The sequence below is a fragment of the Lepeophtheirus salmonis genome, chromosome 9 (genome assembly GCF_016086655.4).
Source record: "Lepeophtheirus salmonis chromosome 9, UVic_Lsal_1.4, whole genome shotgun sequence".
NCBI lineage: Eukaryota > Metazoa > Arthropoda > Copepoda > Siphonostomatoida > Caligidae > Lepeophtheirus > Lepeophtheirus salmonis.
In genome coordinates this window covers 21,984,481-22,009,566 of record NC_052139.2, presented here as the reverse complement: position 1 = coordinate 22,009,566, position 25,086 = coordinate 21,984,481, and the positions used below count along the sequence as shown (strand labels likewise).

The 25,086-nt window shown below is 33.9% G+C and overlaps 1 protein-coding gene across 1 annotated transcript in view; it reads right to left on the bottom strand.

Moving 5' to 3' along the window:
• The window catches only part of LOC121124528 (endothelin-converting enzyme homolog), a 64,499-nt gene extending 51,797 nt beyond the window's left edge, over positions 1-12,702 (bottom strand). The window contains exon 1 of the mRNA XM_040719688.2: positions 11,673-12,702. Coding sequence (XP_040575622.1) covers positions 11,673-12,240 — 568 coding nt within the window. The 5' untranslated portion in view covers positions 12,241-12,702. The remainder of the gene's footprint in view (positions 1-11,672) is intronic.
• Between the last annotated feature and the right edge of the window lie 12,384 nt (positions 12,703-25,086).

Below are 25,086 nucleotides of genomic sequence, written 5' to 3'. Positions count from 1 at the left end.
GCTGTAGGACTGAAAGACGGGTGTATCAGTCCTTAGGACCGTTGAATGGTAAAAAAGATCGGACTGAAAGAGGTGGGAGAAAAGGACTGATGAGGGGATCAGTCCTTAGACTGATCCAACACTATTTGTAAGTGTTACACTTATAAATATAAATGACAATTGATAACATACAAACATTAATGTCCTCCGGAAAGGACGAAAAATTGGGAAGAAATAAAACGGTAGAACGGTGTTTTCATTTTTATATTACATTATAATGGTTCTCGAGGACTCTTATTCTCTCTGGAACAACACAAACCATCTAAACTTTTCATCTATGGGTAAAAATTTGGGTAATTCTATGGAAATGGTTGGACATCGAAATTTGAGGGGGGAGGCAAGGCTAATCTATACCATAACACGTGTACTACTGATGTTTGACTTCCACCACGCTTTTAAAGTAGTCACACCATAGACTATGGGTGGTTGGGCGTTTTGTCAAAATCTGCCTATCTTGCACAGAAGTCGGTACGAAACATTTTATATTTTAGCAATTCTCTTTTCATCTGGTATTCATGTAAAATTTTTGAGAAAGTTGCCGGGATCAATGGAACAGAGAAATGTAAAATATACTCCAGGGAATATCATATCAATAGGGAAATACGTCCACACTATGGAGACATGCCAAGAAAGAACATACTAAAGAACTGGAGAGATCTAAGGAAAAATCTAGTCAACCTACGCTGAAAAATCTTTTAAACAGTTAACAGTATAGATTCTCACATTTTGACCTGAAAGCCAACAGACAGGTCCTACACCTCGTATCCCGAATTAGAACGAAACCCCATATTTTTTAGGCCGAGCAATAGGCCTGTCGTGATATAAAATAAATCAATTCATTGCGCAATAAATGAAAATGAGCGATAATTTTTTGTATAATAATACGTTGTAGTCAAATTTCTCCTACGGGTATCTTGTCTCTTTGAAAGAGATTATTAATTATGAAGTAACTTCAGCGACTCGTGTGACGTAGTTAGTAGTAACTACGTAATTTCAGCAGTTGTAGTTATCACAAAAAAAAAAAAACAATAAGGGCCGGTACTAGGATTGAAAAAGAAAGAAATGGGTACCGGAATGACTGACGTCTTATTAGTTTACTTCGACCGATCCAACACTTCTTACAAATAATCAATAACCTCATCGTCAAGTTATTTTTTATTAGGTATGAAATCGATGACATAGTTGTAAAGGAATGATTTTACATTCAAAATAAATGTGAGGCTCTTTGAGCTGTGCAAAATGAGATTCAGACGAGTGGCTTTCAGGCTCGGGTCTGTACCGAACTCAACTTTAGTTGAGAGTCGATAAAAAAAGCTAGTTACGTAATGAATATACAAATTAAAATTTGTCAAAATATTACTTATTTTCATTTCTGATTGATTATGGTTAGTTAGACAGCTGTTGGTGTAAGAAAATTGGGGGGGAGAAGGAACTTGGAAATAATAATTCCTCATGTTTCGTGACTTCTTTTGTCTTTAAAGTGTGTATACAATAAAGCTCTACCGATATACTTGTAAAACAAGTATGTATATTATGTATATATAAAAACAAAAAAAAAAACATGTATGCAAAACAGCAATAAAAGTAAATTAGACTTCTTTTTTTTTTCTGAATATTTTGTCCTATAAATAAATGAAGTACATTGTATCACTAATATATATATATATATATATATATTTGGTCTTAAGTAAAGATTCTCTCCGACTTTATTTAACATACACAACCGTGCGTTGACTCCATTGAGAAACCTACACCTACTAAACAATTGTGATGCGTCTATATAAAAATAATCCTGAACAAATATCACACATAGGGGTAAGTCCAAATATTTATGCCTATTATAGGCTTTGGCGTTAAATTGGTGGAATGAGTTAAGAAACCCCCAAAAAATAACAATATTTTAAAACACGGTTTGATGCCTCATTAGACCCCAATATTTTAACTATAAAATGTTTCAATTTTTTAATTTTATATTCCGACGAGTAATGGCGACTATTTTAAGGAGTGCAATTTGCAGCACACCCCAAAGGTCAATAAGAAATAATTGTCTATAATGGGGTGGTCCAGATAAATAGGGAAAATCTTTAAAGGCTTACAACGAAAAAACCAGATGTGGTAGAAGCCTAACTTTCTCTTTTGATAATATCGACAACATGATGCCAGAAGCTTTGGCAAGTCTGGATGACCTCGTGCAGATCCAGCATTGCCATTGTACTGGTTTTGCTCTTTCAATTTACATTCCCTGAATGGATGGAGTAGCCCAAGGAAGAAATTACACTTTCCAACAAGACAGTGCACCGGCACAGAAGGCCAAAAAAGTGCTGAATGTCTTGGCCAACTAATGTCCTCATTTTTGGGGTATGGATTTTTGGCCTGCAAACAGATTGGACCTTCCGATTTTTTTCTCAGATGGAGAATCAAACAAATGTCATTAATCCTCATTGGAGGCCCTGAAGAAGTCTATTACCCTTACAATGATAAAGGCATCGATTACATCGTTATATACTTATACAGTCAGATCAATATGACTTGGAACTATTCAAATTTGCGGATTGAGTTAGATGCCTAATAATTTAGGTATAGTTAAGAACCCTTATTTGATTTAAGATACCTGTTTTGTTAAGAATGATGCCCCTTTCAAATTGTATATGTATCAATTTCGTCATTCTTTTTAATGTAACAATATATATTTTGTAAGTGAGCTATAGATGTTTCTCTCCCCCACCCCCCCTCAACCTAATCAGTGTTCTGAACGTTGATTGATCGAATTAGAATGAGCTCTTGTTAAATTATCTGCAATTCTCACAATAATATAACAATAGTTCCATAATTGAGAAGAATTACCTATGTACAAACTGATTTTGGGCCTTTTTTTGTATTTCCTTTCGGGAAAATAATTGTAACGACATGATTATCAAGTATAAAATATATTTGAGATTTTATAGAACAAAATCAACTGATAATCAGACAAAAGTATCATTTTTGAAAGCAATTTAACATTGTCATTAAATACGATGCCGGTGAAAAGTAATTTCGTATTTTTCGCTATATTTCAATACTTTATAAGACGTTTTACAATTATCTAATTTAAGCCAAATATGCACCTTTTTGTTCAATAAAGCGTTGCCAACGAGAATTCAACTTCAGACTGCCCCTATCGAAAGAAGGCCTTCTCCTTATTTGCAAAAAAACAACAACTCGGACAACCAATTTTCACAGGTATTTATTGAGGCAAATTTTGTAGCCCCAAGTGCTTTGGCCATAGACAGAAACAGGTGGTAGCCACTTGGTGACATGCTCTGTTGAGTGTATGTATACAAACCTCGTATCCCAGCTCCTGCAGCTTCTGGCGTGCCATCAAAGATGTTTGTAGACTGATGTTGTCTTGTTGATGTATTGTTTCTCCTATTCTGCTTCTGTTCGATTGCCATCTTCTAACGGTAGAGATGTTCATAGTAGAGGGGAGTGTCGAGAGGGGGAAAAAAAATACTTGAACCACTGTTGTGCACCACGAAACAAAAGAGTGTGAACCTTGTATACATCACAAATTTTCTTGGTTGCCTTCGACGCGTTATTCCCATTCAGGTAGTAAAAATGTAAAATATTACGAATTTCTTCCTTTGAGACTTCCATACTCGACCCACGATGATTCACGAGTATCCAAAAGCGTGTGAAGTATTATATACTCATACCTTTACAACGTCTTATCCTATGATCCGATGTGACCAATAATGAACAAGATATACTTAGATAAAAAAATAAAAAAAGTAAGGAATACGAAATTACTTTATCCCCAACATATTTTTCTCTAAGGTTAAAATCCTAATTTTTCAAAATAAAATAAAATTGTAAATTGTTTTGAATGATCCCTCAAAGACTTTAGCTACCTTAGTGGAAGGTAGAGTCATTTTTGTACAAATAAACTTTCGCTTCTTCAAGCATGTACTCAGATGTATAAAAACTTATTCTTTTGATGTTTTGCAGTAGGCTAATACTCGTAGCTACAGGGTGATCCAGATATTTAAAGGCTTATATCGAACTTTATTCAAATTGTCAGGGCTTCTATGTTCATTTATGGGTTCTTTTGTTTAATATGACCAAAATGCAACCAATTTACATCTCTAAATATAATTCTTTTGGGACTCAGAGTAGATCGAAAGACGGAATTAATATCATTACTTGATACGGAGTGGACTTTTGTTTTGGATTAGCTGCATGCAGCTAATCCAATGAAACGTCATGCCTGCAAAGGCAACTCCTTCAAAACATTACTTATATATTCATGGCTACCATGTTGATTTACGGGTTCTTTCTTCCTAACACACCCAAAATGCTACGATTGTCATCATGTTGCCGTCGGGAAATTTACCTGGGCCCAGGGGATCAGGTAGGCTTTGAAAACGTTGCTGATGTGAGCCTGTAACTCACCAGGAACAAAATCAGGGGTGTCCTTAAGAGCATCCACATTAATGATGGATTACTACGCCTCCTTCTAATCTATGGTTTCGTTGTGGTCTAGCCTCTTCTTAACATTGTAGAAGGTCCTATTAGTCATTCCCGTCTGCCAGTTGACGTCAGCACGCTGCTAATCTAATGGAACGTCATGACAGCTAAGCTCCACGTTTCCCAAACTTCTTCAAAATACCATGTTGATTTTCTGTTTCATTTGTGTTAGGATTAACAGCTCAAGCAATTGTTAATTATTCATTCACTTTGTATCAAAGAGAGAGTTTTTTTCATGTTTTTTTTTTTTTTTTTTTTCAACTTCTTTCTTTTTAAAACAACAAAAACAAAATATATACACAGAATCTGAACAAAACGAACAACAAACCCATCCATCAAAAAACACAACACTAACTGAAAGAGTGAAATGGCTTCTGGGTGGATAGACAAGGAGTTTTAAGTGTAAATATTGTAAATATTTTATTTCTGAACAAACGATGATGGAATGAGCTCCGTTATATGTTTGGTATGTCATGACTTTAAAGCCTTCCATATACTCAGCTTTCGCTACCCATAATTCAGGGTACAACTCCATGTTTATTGTTATTTGAAAAAAAGCTTAAAAATATATTTTCAGTTCAAAAACACCAAATATATTTACACAATTGTCTATATATATATGTGCACAACACAACACAAAAGCAAGTAGTAAAGAATTTGATCAACGTTAGTGTCCCCCAGTTCTTTAAAACCAAGTTTCCAGCCAGTATCATGACCCATGGGGTCATTTGTAGTAATGGTGGTATCATAACCCCCATCTTCTTCGAGCGAGCCAAAAGAGAGCATGGTTGCCGACAGATACTGTGAACTCCTTCCTGACCTTACATGAAAGCTGAGCCCAATAGTTTCGAGCTCCTACTTCAACAAGACTCCTCCGCCTCTCACAAGGCCTACAAGATCCAAGACTTGTTGAAAGAAGAGAAGGTGTCATTTTGACACCCTCGCATTTGGTCCTCTAAACTTTCCATATGAATCCCAGGGACTATATTTCTTTTAAGGGGAGTTAGAGGTCTCTGACAAGTCACACAAGAACCTCAACACTTTGAAGGCCTCTATATTCAAGTACTGAGAAAAAAATATGACTTGAATACTTTTTATTGCTTTTATTATTGATAAGGATACAGTTAGGTGGTTTAAATTTACCTGACCGACCCTTTAGGTAAATGTATATGTTGCCAGTCAAAACAAAAACAAGCTAAAATTATTTTTTGGTACACATTTGTATTCTTCTACAAAGTATCATTAATTCATATCAACAAATGATTATTATTATCAACACTTTGAAGGCACCTCAAATGAACCTACTTAAACACTACTTAATTTGAATAATGAGACTAGAATTACCTCCAGTATGTCTATGAACTTTTGGGTTGTATGTACCAGGTATTACAAAAGTTTTGAGATAATTGTCAAAGCTGAATCACATGGCGTACACTTAAACAATTTTACCTTATTTCTCTTTTCAGAGAGCCCAGAGTCTCTTCTTTTTGTCTGCGTCAAACTAAATGGCATTAAAATTTGTCATCATGTCGTAAGAACAACAAAGGTGAAAATGTCCCCAAAGCAGTTATTGCGGCCAAAAATGGCTCAATAGCAAGCATCTACTGTGTCAATGAGCTCCTGGATAAGGGTGGGAATTTCGAAAAAGTTCAGAGAAGCAGTTGTCTAAGAAAATGACAATTAAAACTGTAGCAAATCCCTTTACAGATAAGTTGGATCTTTCAAAGACGGATATGACAATGGACGTCAATGTATCAAGGCGTTTTAAGGCTGTTGGTGTCTCTCTACGAGCAAAAAAAGTACTACATACTTCTGACAGCAAGGGAACCAACAGATCTGTTCCAGATTTTTTTGCTGAACTCTTGACCTCCCCATTAGCATATCTGAATCCAGTGATGGATAGCATTTGGTGGTAAGTAGAGTCTTTAGAATCAGCTGAGCCAAATGTTGAGGCCTTAAAGGATTCTGTCATTGTACAGTGGACACATGAATCAGAGGCCAACATCAAAAGTACATGTGGTAAGTTCCACCACAGCCTGGAAGCCGTTACCTATTCCTGCCTACGGGCTTCATATTCAATATTAATTATCCTTATTTTAAATAATACTCTTTTGGATATTAAAAGAACACAAACCTAAACATCATTGTCATATAACGAATATCAATTCCCACACAAAATTTTTGCACGACCTAATATATATAGGGTTGATTTTATCTAGTGGTACACATTTTTCCAGCGTTGATGCCACTGTGAATAAGCAACCCAGTCGCTACATTACGACAATGTCTCAGCTTTCCTGATACATGTCTTCAGAACAAAAAATCTATTCTTTTGGCAATTGTGAAAGGTTAAAAAAAATAAAATGTGCACCATTGGATAAGATCAACCCCGTATATGAAGTTAAAACTAACCCACACAAATTAGGATTTTCTCTTTTTCTTGATTTTTGTTCAAGATTGTTTTTTTGTTAACACACCACAAATATAGGGATGAACTAGTATGATACAAATACATAAAGATTAGAAAATAGTTTTCGCTACTTTTTTTTTTTTCCCCCAAATATATTTTATTTCAAAATGAACATGTATCATCAAAAGACTTTAAAAAAAAAAAAAAAGTGTATATTTGTAGGACTCAAGATATGTTAACCATTGACAAGTTATTTATTCATTTGAAAATTAAAATACTTCCTTTCATAACTTACTTAGGAGATTGATTTAAACAGATAGGCTGTTCGTCACCATAATAAAAATCTTCAAGAAAAGGAGACAATTCCAATATATGCTTTTTAATTCATACAGGGCTCATCTTAGAGCATGGTACACATTAATTTTTTTTCAATTTTGCAAGAGTAAAATTTGAACTGAAGATTTTGTGAGGACATCTATTATACAAAATCATTTAAAAATAGTACCCAGCACAGCGTGGTTCCAATAATTGCCTGAATACAAGGCCTAAATCTTTTGTAGACCTTAGCTATGCACTTTAACTCTAGCTTTGGTCACTCCTTCTTGATGAAAGCCTCTATGAAATAGAGAGTCATGTGAGGAGTTGCACACCTCATCTCCTCCAGACGCGCCTAGATATAGTATTCCAAGGGGTTTGCGTCTGTAGTTGAGGGGAGCTACATGTTGAGATCCCAAAATGGCAGAAAGTCGTCTCTCCGAACAGCCCTTGGTCTTAGCGGTGCAATTACTGGAAGTCTGGCTTGAGTGTAAATAAAGTTCTCCTTGAAATTTTCTCGGGTCCCAGGTAACACTTTATCCGGAATTTCGATGTAACTATCTGTATTGAACCGATGCTTCCTATCCACAAAAATGTCCACGTTGGATTATGATGTAGCTGCTGTTCTACTGATTAGTATACGTCTCAAGGGTTAAAAAATTTCACCAGAAAAGAGCAAAACTTTGTCCTACTTTTTGATGGCCTTGAGAAAATTTAGAATCTTCTTTCGGCTTTCCAACCGTCTCAGCTTGCTCTGTTCAGAGATCAAATGTATTGTTGTCTTCCTCCATGATTTTGCGCCAATGTCATTCCGGATTGAAAATAGTAAATTGTGTACCAATAGATAAGATCAACCCTATATACATAGAGCTCAATATATCATCGACATATTTAAGTCAATTACAGGCTCAGTATTCCAATTTGGTGGATGAGTTACAATTAAGATATTTAAGAATTTTAGATATATACTTTAAATCCTTCATTTGATCTTAGTGACTTAAGTTGGCCTCAATATGATCCCTCTCAATCATAATATCTATCATTTTTATCTTATTTTGATGATTAATTTTGGATACTTTGAGTGCAATTTGAAGCGCAGTCAAAGGGTTAATACGAACTATTTGTTTATGGAAATGGAGGATGATTGATGATGAATCCAAATATGGAAAGGAGTAACATAAAAATATAAGAAATGGGGAAAATCCTTTTTTTTCTTTGATAACGTCATGATAAATTTGAGATTCTACCCTGGTTTCAGTGTTAAAATTGGGAGAATATAAAGTTTCGGATTCCTAAAAGACATATATTTTTTCTTAATAAAGTTTTTATGTACAATTAAAATTTGAAGTCAGAAAACAAAATATGCAATGTTTTTTTGCTTTGTTTTTTAGATATTCTCATTTTTGTAAAGGTACGGCTAATGTGACGGACCCTAAAAATATCCTTCAGCATTATCATGTTCTACAAATGCTATCAATTAGTAAAAGTACTGTGGTTTTGAGTACTTGGAGTTTTTTAAGGCAAATTTTACCTTGATGTAGTCAATATCAATTAGCTGCTCGACATGTTCCGAAACATGGATATTTGGCTCAAAAATTGAGTATTTTCTGTTTCATAAACCAATCGTTCTAGGAAATAATAAGTAGTTTGATTCAAATTAGGTATCATTTTCATAGAGAAGTATATCCCGAGCATAATCGATTCACTTTTCACGTATATCCCTCATTTGTTATTCTTATTGCGGCCTCTCGTAATTCGAAATTTTGCGTAAAATTTTAAATACTTTTATTGTAAATAAAAAAAGAATATATTTCATATGCTAATTTAAAAATAAAAAGATCATCATAAAGGATACTATTTCAGGTAAAAACATTAAAAAGTTATAGTATATAGCTCCTAACGTTTTTTTGTACGATCCATTTTAATGACTGTAATATTTATATTTATTTTTAAACGTACAAGAAATAGTATAAATTATTATCAATTTAAAGGTTATTAAATAGGTAAATAAAGCCTTTAGGGGTTTCCTATTGGTAGATATGGCCATTGAAAGCCAGGCATTTATTGAAAAGTGTGATTTTTCGATTTTGGGTAGTCACTTGAGACATATCGTTTAAATGGTCATTGCACAAAAGTTATGGAAGAGATAACTGAACAAACAGTTTTATTTCAAAGTTCTAGTCACTATTTATCATTTTATCATAAATAATAGTCTTTTAAATGAACAATGTAGATTCTACAGGTCTAAAAAGTTGGGATTTCAAAAATTTGTCACGTAAAACAGACATCTTTTGGGGAAAATTGGTGACAAATTCAAATTTCTTGGCTTAACGACATAAAATGCAGGATTGAAACGTAAAAAATCATAATCTACATACATGTTTAGCCTAGAAATGACTTATTAAATATTTCTCGATTCTTATTTTCAACCTCATATTTTTTTTTTTCACACTTTTGGTAGTGAAACCTTGGGTCAAATATTTAACCATGTCATATGTACACACAGCCTAATATTTCATGGACATATTTGAGTCAATAATAAGCTTGTATTCAAATTTGTGGGATGGGTTAAGATAACAAATAATTTTATATATTTTAAAGAATCTATATTAGATTTAAAAGACTTATATTGTCCCCAATATGGTCCCTTTCTAATAGAATCTATCACTTTCTCATCCTTTTATTGTGACGATCAATTTGCAGCAAACCATAAGGGTTAATCGGACTAATTTGTTGGTTGAAAATGAACGTTAATTTGTCGAAGAATACCAATGAAATTAAGACTTTATTTTGATGATTCTAGGTAACTTTTTTGTTGACGGACCACATTATCCTTTATGTAAATTGTGAGTTTTGCTTTTGAATTCTTTTATTTCAGAGGTCGGCAATTCCTGGGCCCGGAGTAAATTTTGACTGGCCCGCCCTGTTATCATTGACTATCATCTTAATATAGCCATTCTAATCCCCCCCAGCACTCTGCAGTTGTTTGGACCTGTTGGAGAACACTACAAAACTGTTTGGCCTCTACTCTCAAAAACGTTGCCAGCCTCTGTTTTATTTGGTCATATAGAGTTGCAGTGATTAAGTTTAAATAAACATTATAGAATTACTTTTACTCCATCTGACTAAGGAATCTTCTTTGAAGTCAATATACGTAAAGTGTATTTCCTTCTCTAGTAGCAACCGGGAGCATTGGGTCATTAGAAGCAACGGCAGTGCCATTCACACCCTCCCTTTTAGCCAAAAGAGAGGTTGTGTCCCGACAGGTAATCTGAACGTCCATCTAACCAAGTGTCATGGTATCGGATTCCTATTTCAACAAGACTCAGCCCCCTCTTACAAGGCCCACAAGACCAAGAACATTTTGAAAGAAGAGAAGTTACCATTTTGGGACCCCAGACCCGGCTCTCTAACTCCTCTGATATGAATCCCACGGATTACATCTTTTAGGGATAGTTAGTGAGGAAAATATCTACCAATTCACAAAACAGAATCGACTCCTTGAATGCCTCCATCATCAAGCACTGGGACAAAGTCTCCCCCACGGACATGGTCAAGACCTGCAAACCATTTAGGCCTTGTATTGACTGAATGAACGGGGAAGATGGAAAACACATTGAATTATTGGACTTTGTAAATAAAATTTCAAACCTCTACTCGCTTTCCTTAATTATCAGGATTTAGTTAATAGTAGTACAAATGTACCCGGACGACCCTGTAAAAGGTTAATGCAATAATGGAATATTCTATGGATGGGCATAGGTCAATCAATAAATGAGTTACATATTTTTTTACTTAAAAAAATAAATAAAAGTATTCTGTAGTAGATTGTTAAGTTTGGATACCCACTATTGTTGTGTCAGTACTTATTTATTCGGTTCAGTCCATTCTTACGACATTTACTACAGATCCTTAGGACTATCAGCCCTTACAAGCGGTCTATAGGACTATTGGTCATTGGGATCGGTTCGGTTTTTCCGTAAAAATGTAGATGGTTTATTAAGGCGAATCAGATTCATGGGGCATGTATTAAGATTATTGTATATATCTTGCAAAAAATATTCTTTTTTTTTTATTATAATATAATATAATGGGAACATATTATATTATATTGTTACTTAGTTCTATAATTTATTCGAATATATAACTGAATAATTACAAAAAAACCCCAAAAAAAAAACACCCTCAATGACGACACGAGAGATCAATTTTTCTTCAGTGTGGACCGACAAATGGGACTGGACTGTGGTCCTAAATAACGAACGACCATAAATGCCTAATTTTATTAGATCAACATGAAATGATTGGTTGTTACTTGAAATGACTGGTATTGTAGTCATTAAATAGGACTGTATGAACGAACAATTTGTAACTTTTTTAAAATCAAATTTAGTAGATCCCTTACCTGGCCAACTCGCTCCCATGGCTATAATAATGATGAGTAGAAAAAATGTGATGATAAGGAGAGCACAGGCCAAATAACAGCCACGATCATTCACCCCCAACTTTCCGGCAAGTTTCTTCAAATAGTTCTTTTTAGCATTCTTCCCAGAAGGGAGTTTAATGTCATCTGTTGACGTAAGCGGCACAAGAAGACCTCCATTATTATTGTTCATGTTACTACTACTGTTCATATGGACTTCACTCCCAGAGCGGTGGCGATAGTAGTCACCACCACTTCCACCATCCGTCACAATACCCACCAATGAGCCACCAACCATCATGGATGTCTCTGCATAGCTATGATCTCCTAGGGGAAGTGTGGCACTAAAGTTATCTGCTAGAGAGAAGCTATTGGATTCGGGTGGAGGGGGTGGAGGGAGGTCGTTGAAGGGGTCTGATTCGTGGGTGTGGGCAGCTTGATGGAGGGAGGACCCGTTGTTGTTATTATTATGGTGGTTATTGGATGATGATGCAGAGGAGGTTTTGTGGTCATAGATGTGAGTTTCCTCCATGTCCCTATCCATCCACATGATGTCTAGTCCTCATGTGTCCTTCTATACGCCACCAAAAAGGATAAAAAATCCACCAAAACACTCCCAAGTAAATAAAAAGATTTTTCCAAATAAAATGACTTTTACAAAATTGGCAAATCAAATTAATTATTAATTACATTTTCCCTTTTCTTCCTTATTTGATATACTACTTTAGGGGTTGTCGTACAGTAACTAAAGGCAGAAAGAGAGAGAGTCACACACAGAGACACGCGTATTCACATACTGAGCACGTCGTTTTTCATCCAGGACACTCCATCTTCAATGTCAATTGCCTGTTGTTTTTTTTCAAATAAAGTAGCAGTGATCGTACGTTTACTCTTCTCCTTTTTATTTAATTTTTCCTTTTTTCTTTTCTATTTCCCTTTTTTTTTTTTTCCTCCTTCCTTTCAAAAAAGGGAAGAGAGATGCTTTCACTTCTAATGAATTTCACTTACTGCCGATTTTTTTATTTGTATGTATGTTTCTTCCTTTTTTCTTATAAAAAAGAAAAGAAGAACCCATTTCTCTGGCGCAACTCCAGCAGACTTATATTTTCTTTCCCCATCTGTTCTTTTTTTTTTTTTTTTGCCTCCTCTTTCGTGTTTATAGAATGATAATATCAATGACACATAGATTAGTGTGCTCCTTATGTGTATAAGCACTCGCAGTGCTTTTGCAAAAATAAAACCAATCGCACCATGCAAATGACCTTATCGTTTATAAAAGGGGGAAGATATAAATGTAGGTCATGACCTGTTGTATGTACGCCTAGAAAACGGATTGGTTTTTGCTTTTAAAAAGAATGATGTAGATAAGGTCCCGAATTTTAATAGTATTTTGTTCTTACACTCTAATACCAAATCAGTTATGTAAAAAATATATAATTAAAAAAGCATTTTCGTATAAATTTAAAGCTTCAGAGTAAGATAACATCACAATGTTACCAAAGTTTACGGGAAAAAATATATATGTCAAACTTATAAAATCAATGCTATCGGAGGAAAAAATCCCCAACATTTACTATAAAACTAAGAGAATTGATGAAAATACTAAAAACAAGCCTCAAATTTACATTTTAGATTGTCTTAGAATCTTTTTCAAAGGCTTTAAATGATGTCAGGAATTTGGCAAAAGGCACTTTATTTCTTTTCCCGCCAAAAGACAATAATTCAATTAATATATTATTTTAAGTAAAAGAAAAATTCACAAATTAATATTTTTTTTTAAATCCGTAGCTATTTACACACACAAACAAAATTAAAAATTAATAATCAAATATTAATTTTTTTCGGAAAAAAATTCGACAAACCCACAGTTGTGCACAATAAATTGAATTTTTTGAAAAAAACCAAAAAAAATGCAAATATTGTGTTTTATGGGAAAAAGTTCAAAAATCTATAACATTTCACAAAAAAATGAATTTTTACGTAAAATTTGAAAACTCTACGGTAGTTCACAATGAAATTATTTTTCTTTGGAGAAAAAAAAAATTTAAAAAATCTAAGCTATTCATACAAAATTATATTTTTTGGAATTTCACCAATTTACAACTGTTCATAAGAAATTAAAATTATTGCGAAAAAAAATTCAAATATTAAAATCATTAATAAAAAATAGCAATATTAATATTACTACAAAAAAAATTTTAATATATAATTTTAGGGGGGAAAAAAATAATTCAAAAATCTATAGCTTTTCACAAAAAATTGAAGAATTTTTTTTTTTTTTTTTTTTTTGAAATTTAGATATTTGGAGGAAGGCCTACAACGCTTTCATCCCACCCCATGTGGAAGACTCTGTTGGAAGAATTGTCAATAATTGTGTGATAAAATTAAGGTGACCTTAATAATTCGTTTGGAAAAACATAAACACACAAATATATGGACTGGGTACACACATATAGCCAAAAGTCATGAATTTGAATAAGTTGTGATGAAACTTGTTTTAATGTTGAGACTTGTAAATATGTATTAGGGCCATCTTGATTTCCGAAAAGCTTAATCTTATTAAATACTTTATGAACATATCTGTGCATTTCATTTTGACTCTATGTTTTTTAAATTAGATATGTACAGATGTAATATAGACTAATTTAAAATCCGGCACCAAAATAATACTTACATATATGAGAAAATTTAAAAGAAAAAAAAATCATCGTCTTTATGCTTGAGGTAAATATTAAGATATTTCAATAACATTTCACAGAATGTTTTGTGTCAACATAAAAAAATCTTGAATATAAATCTAAAAAAGTAGAAAACACTCATTATTATTTTACTTCCAATATTTAATAGATATAATTGCGTCAATTACTGACTTACTATTCAATTTTGTTGAATGGGTTAAGATATCCAAGAATTGGAGCTAGAGTTTCAAACCTTTATTTACTTTAAGAAGCTAATATTAGTTTCTGATATGCCTTATTTGAAAAAAAAAAATATATATATATTAATTTATCATTCATTATAATGTAACAACGGTGACAATTTTTTTGTCACTAAAGAGAAGATTCTTTTCCCCTCATTCCAACCGTTGCAACTTGCTTTGTTCAGAGATAAGAGGTCTTGTTGTCCTTCTCCGTGATTTTGCACCAATTTCATTCCAGATTGAGAATAATAAATGTGTACCACTGGATAAGATCAACTCTGCATGTCATGAAAGGTTGACTAGTATTTATATGGGGACTGTCAACACAAAAGTAAGCTAGAATAATGTTTCTATTACTTTCGTAATCCGTGATGACTTATAGTCAATTTCTATAAACAAATCATTCCTATTCACTCATTAAAGGCCCCGTAAATTGCCCTTTAAGTAGACAAAATTGAAAATCAAAATTTAATAATGAGACATAACAGATTTTATTTGGAGAGGACCTTATTAGGCATATATAAGTCTATTACATAAAAGAGAGATTCTAGACTAAAGTTTTTATTCTTGGGCATCTGAATTCATCACATGCATTTGAATAATTGAAACTTTATCTATTTTTTGATTTGTGTTCAATTTTGTTTTTGAAAAAATTATTACTTTATTTTTTTTTATTCGTTTGTAAATACTCATTTTGTATACTCAATTAAAAGCAAATTACAGGGGCGTTCAGAGGATTATAAATATATATATATATATTTATAATCCTAAAAAATATTTTTTTAATATGTTTCAAAAATCCAAAGCTAAACACAAAAAATTAATGTTATTGAAAAAAAAAAAATCAATTATATATTTTTTTAAATCCCAAAGCCATAGATATTCGCCAAAAATGATAACTTTTGGAAAAAAAAGAAAAATTATATTTCTTTTTTCAAAATTTCCAAAATTATTTTTCAATTATTATATTTTTAGATTTATTTTTTCCAAAAATTCATAGTCATTTTAAAAAAAAAACTAAGTTTATTGGAAAAATTTCAAATACTAAATTCTTTGGAAAAAAATTTGGAAAATTTAATTATTTTTGGAAAAAAATTCATTTATTAAATTTTATGGAAAAAAAATTATAGTAAAAAGCAAAAATTCATTAATTTAGGGGGGAAGGGAGGGGTTACAGCCCTTCTAGCCCACACCCTGCTGACGCCCCTGAATAGGATATTGTCTCTCTTACACATCATTAAAATAAATAGAAATAGCATCATAGGCTTTTTAAATACCCAAAGATGAAGAGAAAAAGCACAAGGATATGTACTCATAATTCCTCTCATATCTCTTCCTCATATGGTCAAAGAGACATTACTCATAAATATTCTAATGTACATATAATGTTATTACATCCATGTGCACGAATCCTTAAGGGTTTTTTTTGCATTTTTTCTGTATTGTTTGTAAATGAACATCATATTAATATTTTCCGGAGAACTAAACATACTTAACAACGGAGAAAAATAATATTTAATATTAAAAAGCTGCATGGATTTATTTTAAAAACAAGAATAAAAAAGAAAAAGTCGCAAGTCAAAGAAACAAAGGCATGCTCCAAAAATTGATGAACGTCCTGGACTCCTCCCTGCCTACAGAAAAAGTGAGTAATGAAAGACTAGAGATGCATAAAATGTACCCTAGTAGCGGCTTTTTCTAGCTAGAAATTATATCAACCTTTTTGATTTTCTAAAGCTCTTATAATTATCATTCTTGAGAATGGAACATATACACCCTGGCCCAGATAAATTGGGCAACTCTTTAAAAGGGTAGAATAATAAATTTTGTCTTATTTGAAAGCTACATTTAATGGGATTCAATTATTCATAATGAGATCAGCCTTTTTTGATAACTTCAGACACCCATACCCGGAAGCTTTGGTATTCTCGGATCACCTTGTGCAGATCCAGCATTGCCAATGTACTGGTTCTGGGGTTGCACTTATGATTTACATTCGCTGGATGGATGGAGTAGCCCAATGAAGAGATAAAGCCTTCAAAAGGACAGTGCAGGCAAAAAAGTGCAGGATGTATTGACCACAAAAGTGCTCCGTTTTTAAGCCTGGATTTTGGACATACAATAAGTCTCTGGGAGAAGGTCGAGCATGAAGCCTGCATCAAGTATCATTCGTCTGTGAAGGTCATGGACCCCTCCATTACCTATACAACGGCAATGTTGGTTATCTGTCGGACCGGCCAAAGCTTTCAGCACCGTGATGCTATGGTTAACCAGAGAGAAGGATCTCATTATAGATAATTGGATTTCATTAAATATGGCTTCTAATAAATAAAAAAATTATGGATCTACCCTATACAATTCATTTAATATAAGCCTTTAAATATTTGCACAATTTACATGTAAGTATACCCCTTTGTTTAAAAAACTAGTTCGTGAAGTCAGTCAAAAGAAAAATTATGTATAATTCTGGTGAACTATAACTAAAATAGATATTTTTTCTTCAATATATCCTCCCTCAGCCTCAATGAGAGCCTCTTCCTAAAGACTGTACAAACCTTATAGATGAAGTCTTATTACAAGTCAGCCTATGTAGCCTTGATGGCGGACTTCAAAGATCTCACAGACCCACGAGGCTTGTTGCAGGCAGCTTACTCGACCTGTCCCTGAAAGGAATTATACAAAGGATAAAAATCGTTTATCTGGGAGGTAAGATGAACTTGGGTATACTGCGAATCATCCTCACTGGATTTTTAGCAAGGCAATTTTTGTCATCATAGACTTTGTTCTTAGTGTTCATTTTCGACCTTGCTTAGACTTTATGGCGACTGTTCCTTGGATTACAAATCACTTTTAATGATACACATGGCCGTCTTGCTGATTTTGAATTCATTAGTAATCTCGGTCGGGGGTTTCTGGCCCGCAATTATCGCCAGCATAATTGTTATTTTTGGCTCCATTTTGTCGTCTTTGAAGATACAGCCAATATTTTTTTATAAAAAAAATTGCAATGATTATTAAAATATAATACAACCTGTTTTTTGTTGTAGTTCAAATAAAATGAGAGCTGTGAGCAATTCTTTAAGCGTCAATTTAAAAATAAAGCACTGGGTAAAGTAATCCCCAGGGTGTGTAAAAATTAGAGTAACCCTGAAGAGTTTCGAATGTAAGTTATTAAAGGACTCGGAGTAGAGCTGAGGAGCGGCATTGTAGCCATTTCTGCCTACATCTTTACTAGATACGGAGTGGAATTTGTATAATTTTCCTTCATCTTTAGCAGCTTGGAGCTAATCGAATGAAACACCATGACAACGTAGCTGTTCTCCTTCTAAACATTTTCTGAATTATCAGGAATACAATTTTAACTTTCTGTTTATCCTATGTTTAAATCCCAGTAAGACATTTTTTATAGTGATTACTATCGTTGAAAATAATATGAACTGCTCGAATGTTGATGGAATAACAACCAAAAATCAACATGGTAACCCTGACAAAATGAAAAGTGTTTCATAGAGGCGTAGCTATCATGACGTCTCCCAGTCCAACAAGGGCTTACTATTATAACTCCTGAACAAATCTTCAGGGCAACTCTTTTTTTTTTTATGAGTACACGTACCCAGCTTCGTATTCATCAATGATATGTTGTATTTAAAAGACAAGAAACTTAACTTTTCAGGAATCAAGTAATAATGAGAACGGCTTAGAAAGAGATGATTCATTCTTTAGTTTGGCAAGTAACAAAAAGAACAGGCGAGCTAGACAAATGCTACCGTAATCATTACTGCATCAATAACTAGGGCGTGGGCATAGGAAAAATAGAGAGTAACGATGAGGGTTCGCTCCAGAGTAAAAAGTATATATGCAAATGATATGAACGCTTTTTTGGAGAGGTTTGCACTTGACCCTTTTAGTCGTGAGTTATCGTGCGTCCAGTAGAGAGAACTCAAAGGAAGAAATTCACCATATTTCACAATTGTACTACGTGAAAAGGAAAATTGACAATGTTTACGGGGATTCGTATTCGTGTAGTACAACATTGGTTTATAGCGATCCCCCCTCAATTGTGCCCTCTACCATTAACAACTTGAGACTTTGAAGCTGGCGATCGGATTGAAGCACCAGCAATAGTGAATAGGAGACAACATGACATCCTCAAGACAACGCAAGGGTGGACACATATTGGATGACTCGCCAGAAGGTCTGAGAGTTCGGATGGAAAGTTTTTATGCATCCACTCTTCAATCAGTACCTAGCACCAAGTTACTTATACCATTTTAATGTCTATGGCCATCGTACTTTTGAGTACAAATTCGGACTCAATAGAGGCCTGTGAAAATTGGTTGTACGAGTTTTTTTTTTTACCAATAAGGGCTTCTAAGAGAAGGACATTAGGAAGTTGTACACTCTTTGCCAACAAGTTATGGAACAGAACGGGGCATACTCTGCTTAAATTTGATGATTGTAACACTTCATATGGATCATTGGAATAAAGTGAAAAATCCGAAATTACTTTTTCCTCAGCCTATTATTAGTAACTTATAACAATTAGTCAGATAATCAACGTAATTGTATTTAATTTGAAACATTTCCACGCAACCTTACATGAATTATTTATTAAATATTCTATAAGGAAATTAAAAAAATATTGGCTTCCTTATTTGATACTTAATTTTACTGGATTTGTGAATCCTTAGACACATTTTGAAGAAACTGCATTCAGGACAGCTTAATAAATAATGTATTTTGCGAATGCTAGAATGTTTTTTATCAGTTTTTATTACTTTAAATTTTCTTTTACATAGTTGTTTGACTTGAAAATATGGCTCTGAATCGAAATTATACTCGAAAATCTGATTAAAAAAAAGGCTTTAAAGTAAATAATTATTACAATAGAAAATCTTAATGGTTTAATGACTTTATTGCTTAAATAAGGTTATTAAATGTGTATTTTAGAAATGCATGTAAAAATAATGTTGTGTTATGTAGTTATCGTCAATTTCTATTAACAAATTATTCTAAATAACCCTTTAAAATGAGTCCCAAATCACACTTAAAGTGGCCAAAACTGATGGTCAAAATCAAAGAATTAGAAATGGTTGTATTTTGTTTCAGCGACTATATCAGAGCTAATATAAGTCTTTTAAAATAAAGATTTTTACCTATAGCTATTATTCTGGAATATTTTAAATCACCCCAGAAATTTGAATAATATGCCTATAATTGACTCAAATATATATATCAAAAGTGTATAAAAAAAAACTTAATTCAGGATTTCCTTTTATTTTGATGTTTGCTCAAAATTGTTGTATGTTGACGTAAGACATTTATCCTTTTTAAGCCTATAAAAACCCTACTTACCTACATGATAATTATAAATATGGGAAATCCTTTGTGAAGGAAGATATTTTAATGAGCCTTGACGACATGGGGGAAGTAAACAACCCCATTGTTGTTATAGATAGATAAAAGAGGCAGACTTGTGATTGAAGGAAAATGACTCAATAAGGAGAATAAAACCTCATTAAATGAAATTAAAAAGAATAAAATATATATTTTGTAAATAAGCTTTACTTATTTGTCGGATTCGAATTTTATTAAAAGATTAATTAAGTGGATTAAATGAAGGGGAAATGGGGAGCTATAGAGACATTCATTTTAACTTATGTCTATACTTTGACAAATTCCTTTTTCATAAGTACTTTTATATTATAACAATAAAAGTGAAGGCTTTCTAGGGACCTTCTCAAGTGCTTTTTTTCCCCCTTCTCCTATGGGTTTTGGTAAGGGGGGGTTATGCATATATTTATACCGAAAGATATATTTTCTAAAATATTATTTGCAGAAAATCATTAAACATGAAAACATTACACTGTTCGCTTGACACTTGTAAAGAACGATTCTAGGATGGATGGTTTGCCCTTGTACGAGGGTAACTTTGTCTTAAACTATTGCCTCAGGACATCTTGCCTTAAGCTATTTTGCCTTAGGATATTTTGCCGTAAAGCCATTTTGCTTTATGGTGATGTTTCACCTTAATATAAAAATTAATGAGGTTTATACGTTGTTATTGTTTATTTTTGATTAAAATTGACGTTCCCTTTGAACTTTCTAAATCAAAATATGTAAAATTGATAACTATAATATGCAGCAATTGTTTGTTTTTTTGTTGGAATGCCATGGGGGAACAAAATGAGGATGAAAATTTCTACCGATGCAATGAAGCCAAGAGCATTCTTGACCTTTTAGTGCAGAATCCAAAACGGATCTCAGTTTTTATTTGGATTATCTGGGTTAAAACAAATCTGAGATTATAGTATTTCGAGACTATTATCGTTCAGAGTTGAATTTTACTGGTAAGACGATCATCAAATTAAATTACAATCAATATGACTCACTTAAAAATCACTGTCAGCCAGCACTGGGACGCCATGATAGAGGGCTACACTTGCAGTGGATACCAGGCCTTCCACTACCGCGTGGAAGCCATCATTGCCTCAAATAGTGGCTACATTAATGATTAAGAGAGCTCAGACTCATACATGTCTATCTAAAGTATTAATTTTCATATAATTCTGTTGGTAATCCGGGAGAGGTAAATTAAAAATGCAAGACCAAAACCTTTACCGTGGCAAACCTGGATTTGTAAAAGGGTAATAAAATATATTTTTTTATATTTATAATTATAGAATAAATTAAAAAGTATTTTATTATCATAAAAAACTATTTTATGTCAGTTATATTCATCGGCCTTTACTTCAGTGATGGACTTAATCGTAAAACTCGACTCAGAACGATAATAGCCCCGAATTACTATGGTCCAAATAAGAAGTGAGATCGTTTTGGATTCTGCACTCAAAGCTAAATTATATTCTTGGCTTCAAATCATTGGTATAAATTCCTTGTTCCTCTTTGGCATCAATTCAATATATCCATCAGAGTCCCAGTAGATGTCTTTTTGGGCAGTTTAAGGCCTACGAGGAGTCTGGGAGTGTGTTATTTATCACTTTCAGGCTTTCCATTATATGACCCTTCCTACTTCCAGTGGTTTTAGACGTCGTAAACTTGTCCTATTTGGCCCAAGCAGCTTCTTGATGAACGCTGAGTTGTGTCCCGCTCAATCCAATTCGATGATGACGTTCCGGATCCACTCAGTTGTCAATAATTGTTTTGAAACTAACGTTGTGCAATTAACTTAAAGCTAACACTTAACTTTTCATTTTAAAATTGAAATAACCAAGTTATGTTATGTTTTCCTTCGAATTTACCTGTACGACCTTGTATAATGATTAATAACAATTCCTTAAATAATAATTAACAGCTGGTAAGAAGTAAAAACAAAGATAGGTAGCTACCCTATGACTTTTCATATTTTTCCTTTCCCTTTTGACAGTTGAGGTCGAGAGTGAATAAAAAAGGTTCACATAATTATGTTGATGCCCCTTAAAATGTATGATTGTGTTTTTTTAGGACATGGAGTGTTTAGTTTGTCTATTGATCCTCTTTCACCTGGCTATGTCTGATTATATGATGCGTTTAAAGATAAACTGTCTATTATGATTGGAAGGAACTGTCCTCCTATCAATAATCTCAATTTATGTTTCTAGACGATTATGTAATGTAATAAAAATAAACATAATTTTTTGATAGTTACTCTCATGTTGTTGGAGTTGTTTTTATAACAAAATGGAAAATAAATACATTTGACATACTAAGATGTTATTGCTGTTTCTGTTAATATACCCATTAGGGTGATCGCTCTGCCCTGCTTTTCTTTTTTCAAAAAGTGTTCTAGTCAGGGGACTTAGCTGTAACAACAAATTTATCTATGAGTGCAGAAACCAAAACAAATCTCAGTTTTTCTCTCAGTCATCTGGGATTATAGCCATTTAGGACTATTATCGTTTACCCTAAAAAAACAATCCCAAAATTAAAATTAGGAATAATAAAACTAATGTTAAGTGTTTTTATTGATTCAGTATCTCGTTCTGAACTACATATATTTCTATTTTTATGCTAGAAATTAATGAAAAACCACACTCCTCAGACATGAGTTCGAATTGAATATTGCTGGTCAACTCTTGTTCATATGGAGATAGAAAAATAATAAGACAGAATGATTATTCCTACAGTCCCCATAGCTCTAAAGAGGGGCATGACAGAGTTCAAGCTATCCCAGTTCAATCCTAGAGGAACCCTATTTTAAACCATCCGTTGATCATGGTACTTCCTTTTTGAATCCAGTTCGACGTAAAAATGCTCCCAACATGGTGAATATCAATGGTGAATAGACTTCACACTACAACCTTTCTTAGATTGAAGATTTGATTTAACTCTTGAAAATCTCAAGAGCGTGTATGAGAAAAAGTTAGACTGAAGAATTTGTTGTGGAGGTATAAATGTAAATGCATGAGGTTGTACAATAAATATTGAGCCTGACCCATTATAATTCAGGATTTTCATCAAATTCATAAAAACACATATATAAACCCTCCGTGGCAGTGCTCTTGTAGCTTACTGAGTTGGTCGAACAGCTTGTATTCGCTCTCCCTCTTCATCGCCCGCTGCACGGCAATTGTGGCTTCCTCATGTCCCACAAACTTGTCATTCCAGAGCAGATCCTTAAACTTATAGAACAGGAACCAGTCACAAAGGTTCAAATCTGGGCTGTAGGGGCTCTGTTTGACCGGTTCCACGTCGCTTCGGGTCCGAAACTCCTGTGTTTCAGCGGCAGCGTGAGAACGGGCGTTGTACCACATCAGGAGACACTCCTTTAGGTGAATCCTGTGCTATTTGAGGTTGTTGAAGCGTTTTCCGGTCGATTTCAGGTACTTTATTAGGGTCTTCCGGTTGTTCTCCTCTGCCCTTGTCTCCTGAGGACGTCCAGGGTGTGTCCTCTTCTCAAGGGCTAAACTCCCACTATCGAAGTCCTTCCTCCATCTCTTGATAGTGGAGAGGCCAGGGCAGGTGTTATGGAAGGTACAGACAAGGTATGTGGGGATCTCGTTAACTGTCTTGCCAAGCATGTACAGGATAAAGAAGTAGGAGCGAAAATCAGGTGTCTTTATTTGTAGCAGCAAGAGTAGTGATAGATAGAAATGGTTCGATTGTCAACTATTCATAACTATTCATTGTGTGACATCACCTAACCTCTCCTAGTACAAAAATATGTGATAAGAACGATGCCGTTGGAAACTTAGACCTATATTGTTTAATTTTTGAGATATAAATATTTGAGAATAAATGGTTGATCCTATCTAGTGGTACATGTTTATTATTTTCAATCTGTAATGACATTGTCGAAACATCACGGAGGAAAACAACAAGACATCTTATCACTGAACAGAGGAAGCTGAAAATTCTAAACTTTTCCTAAGGTATACAAAAATTCGTGAAAAAATTTGCTCTATTCTGATGTTTATTTTTTTTCCACCATTGATGCCACTGTGAATAAGTGGAACAGCCGCTACACCAGAATCAGCTTCCGAACAACAAATCTTTCTGCAACCATGGTCTTGGCCGTTGTGGAGTTGCTAACACATGCAAAGTCTGACTTCCCATTTTTGTGGAGAGGAAGGAGGGGCTTAATGCAGATGCTTACATCGAACTTTTAAACAAGAAAGTTCTACTTTGGGCCTTAAAAAAGTTCGGGGACAACATTTTTTGACCCAAGACGGAGTTCCGTGTCATTGCACCGCTAAGACCCATGCCTTTCTAAGAGACAACTTTCTGAGCTTTTCGAACATCAACATGTGGCTCCCTTCATCTTCAGACACGAAACACTTGGACTACTCTATCTAGGCGCATATAGAGTTGTGGAGTGTTCAGTCTCTAGAGACTTCCATTGAGAAGGAGTGGACCAAGCTCGAGTCTACCTACATAATAAAGTTCAACCAAGGATTTAGGACTCTTATTGAAGCAATTATTTGGCTAAGAGGTCATATACTAAATAAAAGTTGTGCCAATCACAACGACAAAGGTGAAAAGGCCGAGTAGGCAGTCTATAAGAATACTAATTGTATTTTTTTACTTGAGGTCATGTAAGGACTTTGGTAAGATGACACAGTTCATGGATTTGTAGATTGCCCATCTTTAACCAATAAAAAAGTAATTTGTAAAATTAAATGAAAAATGTTTGATGGGTGGAAATGAAAAATTTCAGAAAGCAATTCTGCTGCTTAGACTTTCACGAAGGACAAAAGGAGCTTCCCCCGAAACCAAAACAATTGACTCGGCTAAACTCAAAAGCTCATATTGCGAGCAGGCTGACGTCATATGAAATGATTGTTGTGGATAAAGTGAGGGGTATAATGTTGGCTGCGTCTACAAGATATGTGACCTTATTGCTGAAAATTCCGAACATAGAAAGGGATACATGGTCCAAAGCATCAGAATTGATTAAGTTTATTCCATCTATGGGATGCAACAAAGGAAGAGTTTTTAACTGAATAATCAATAAGTTTAGGAAAAGCTTGTCATAGT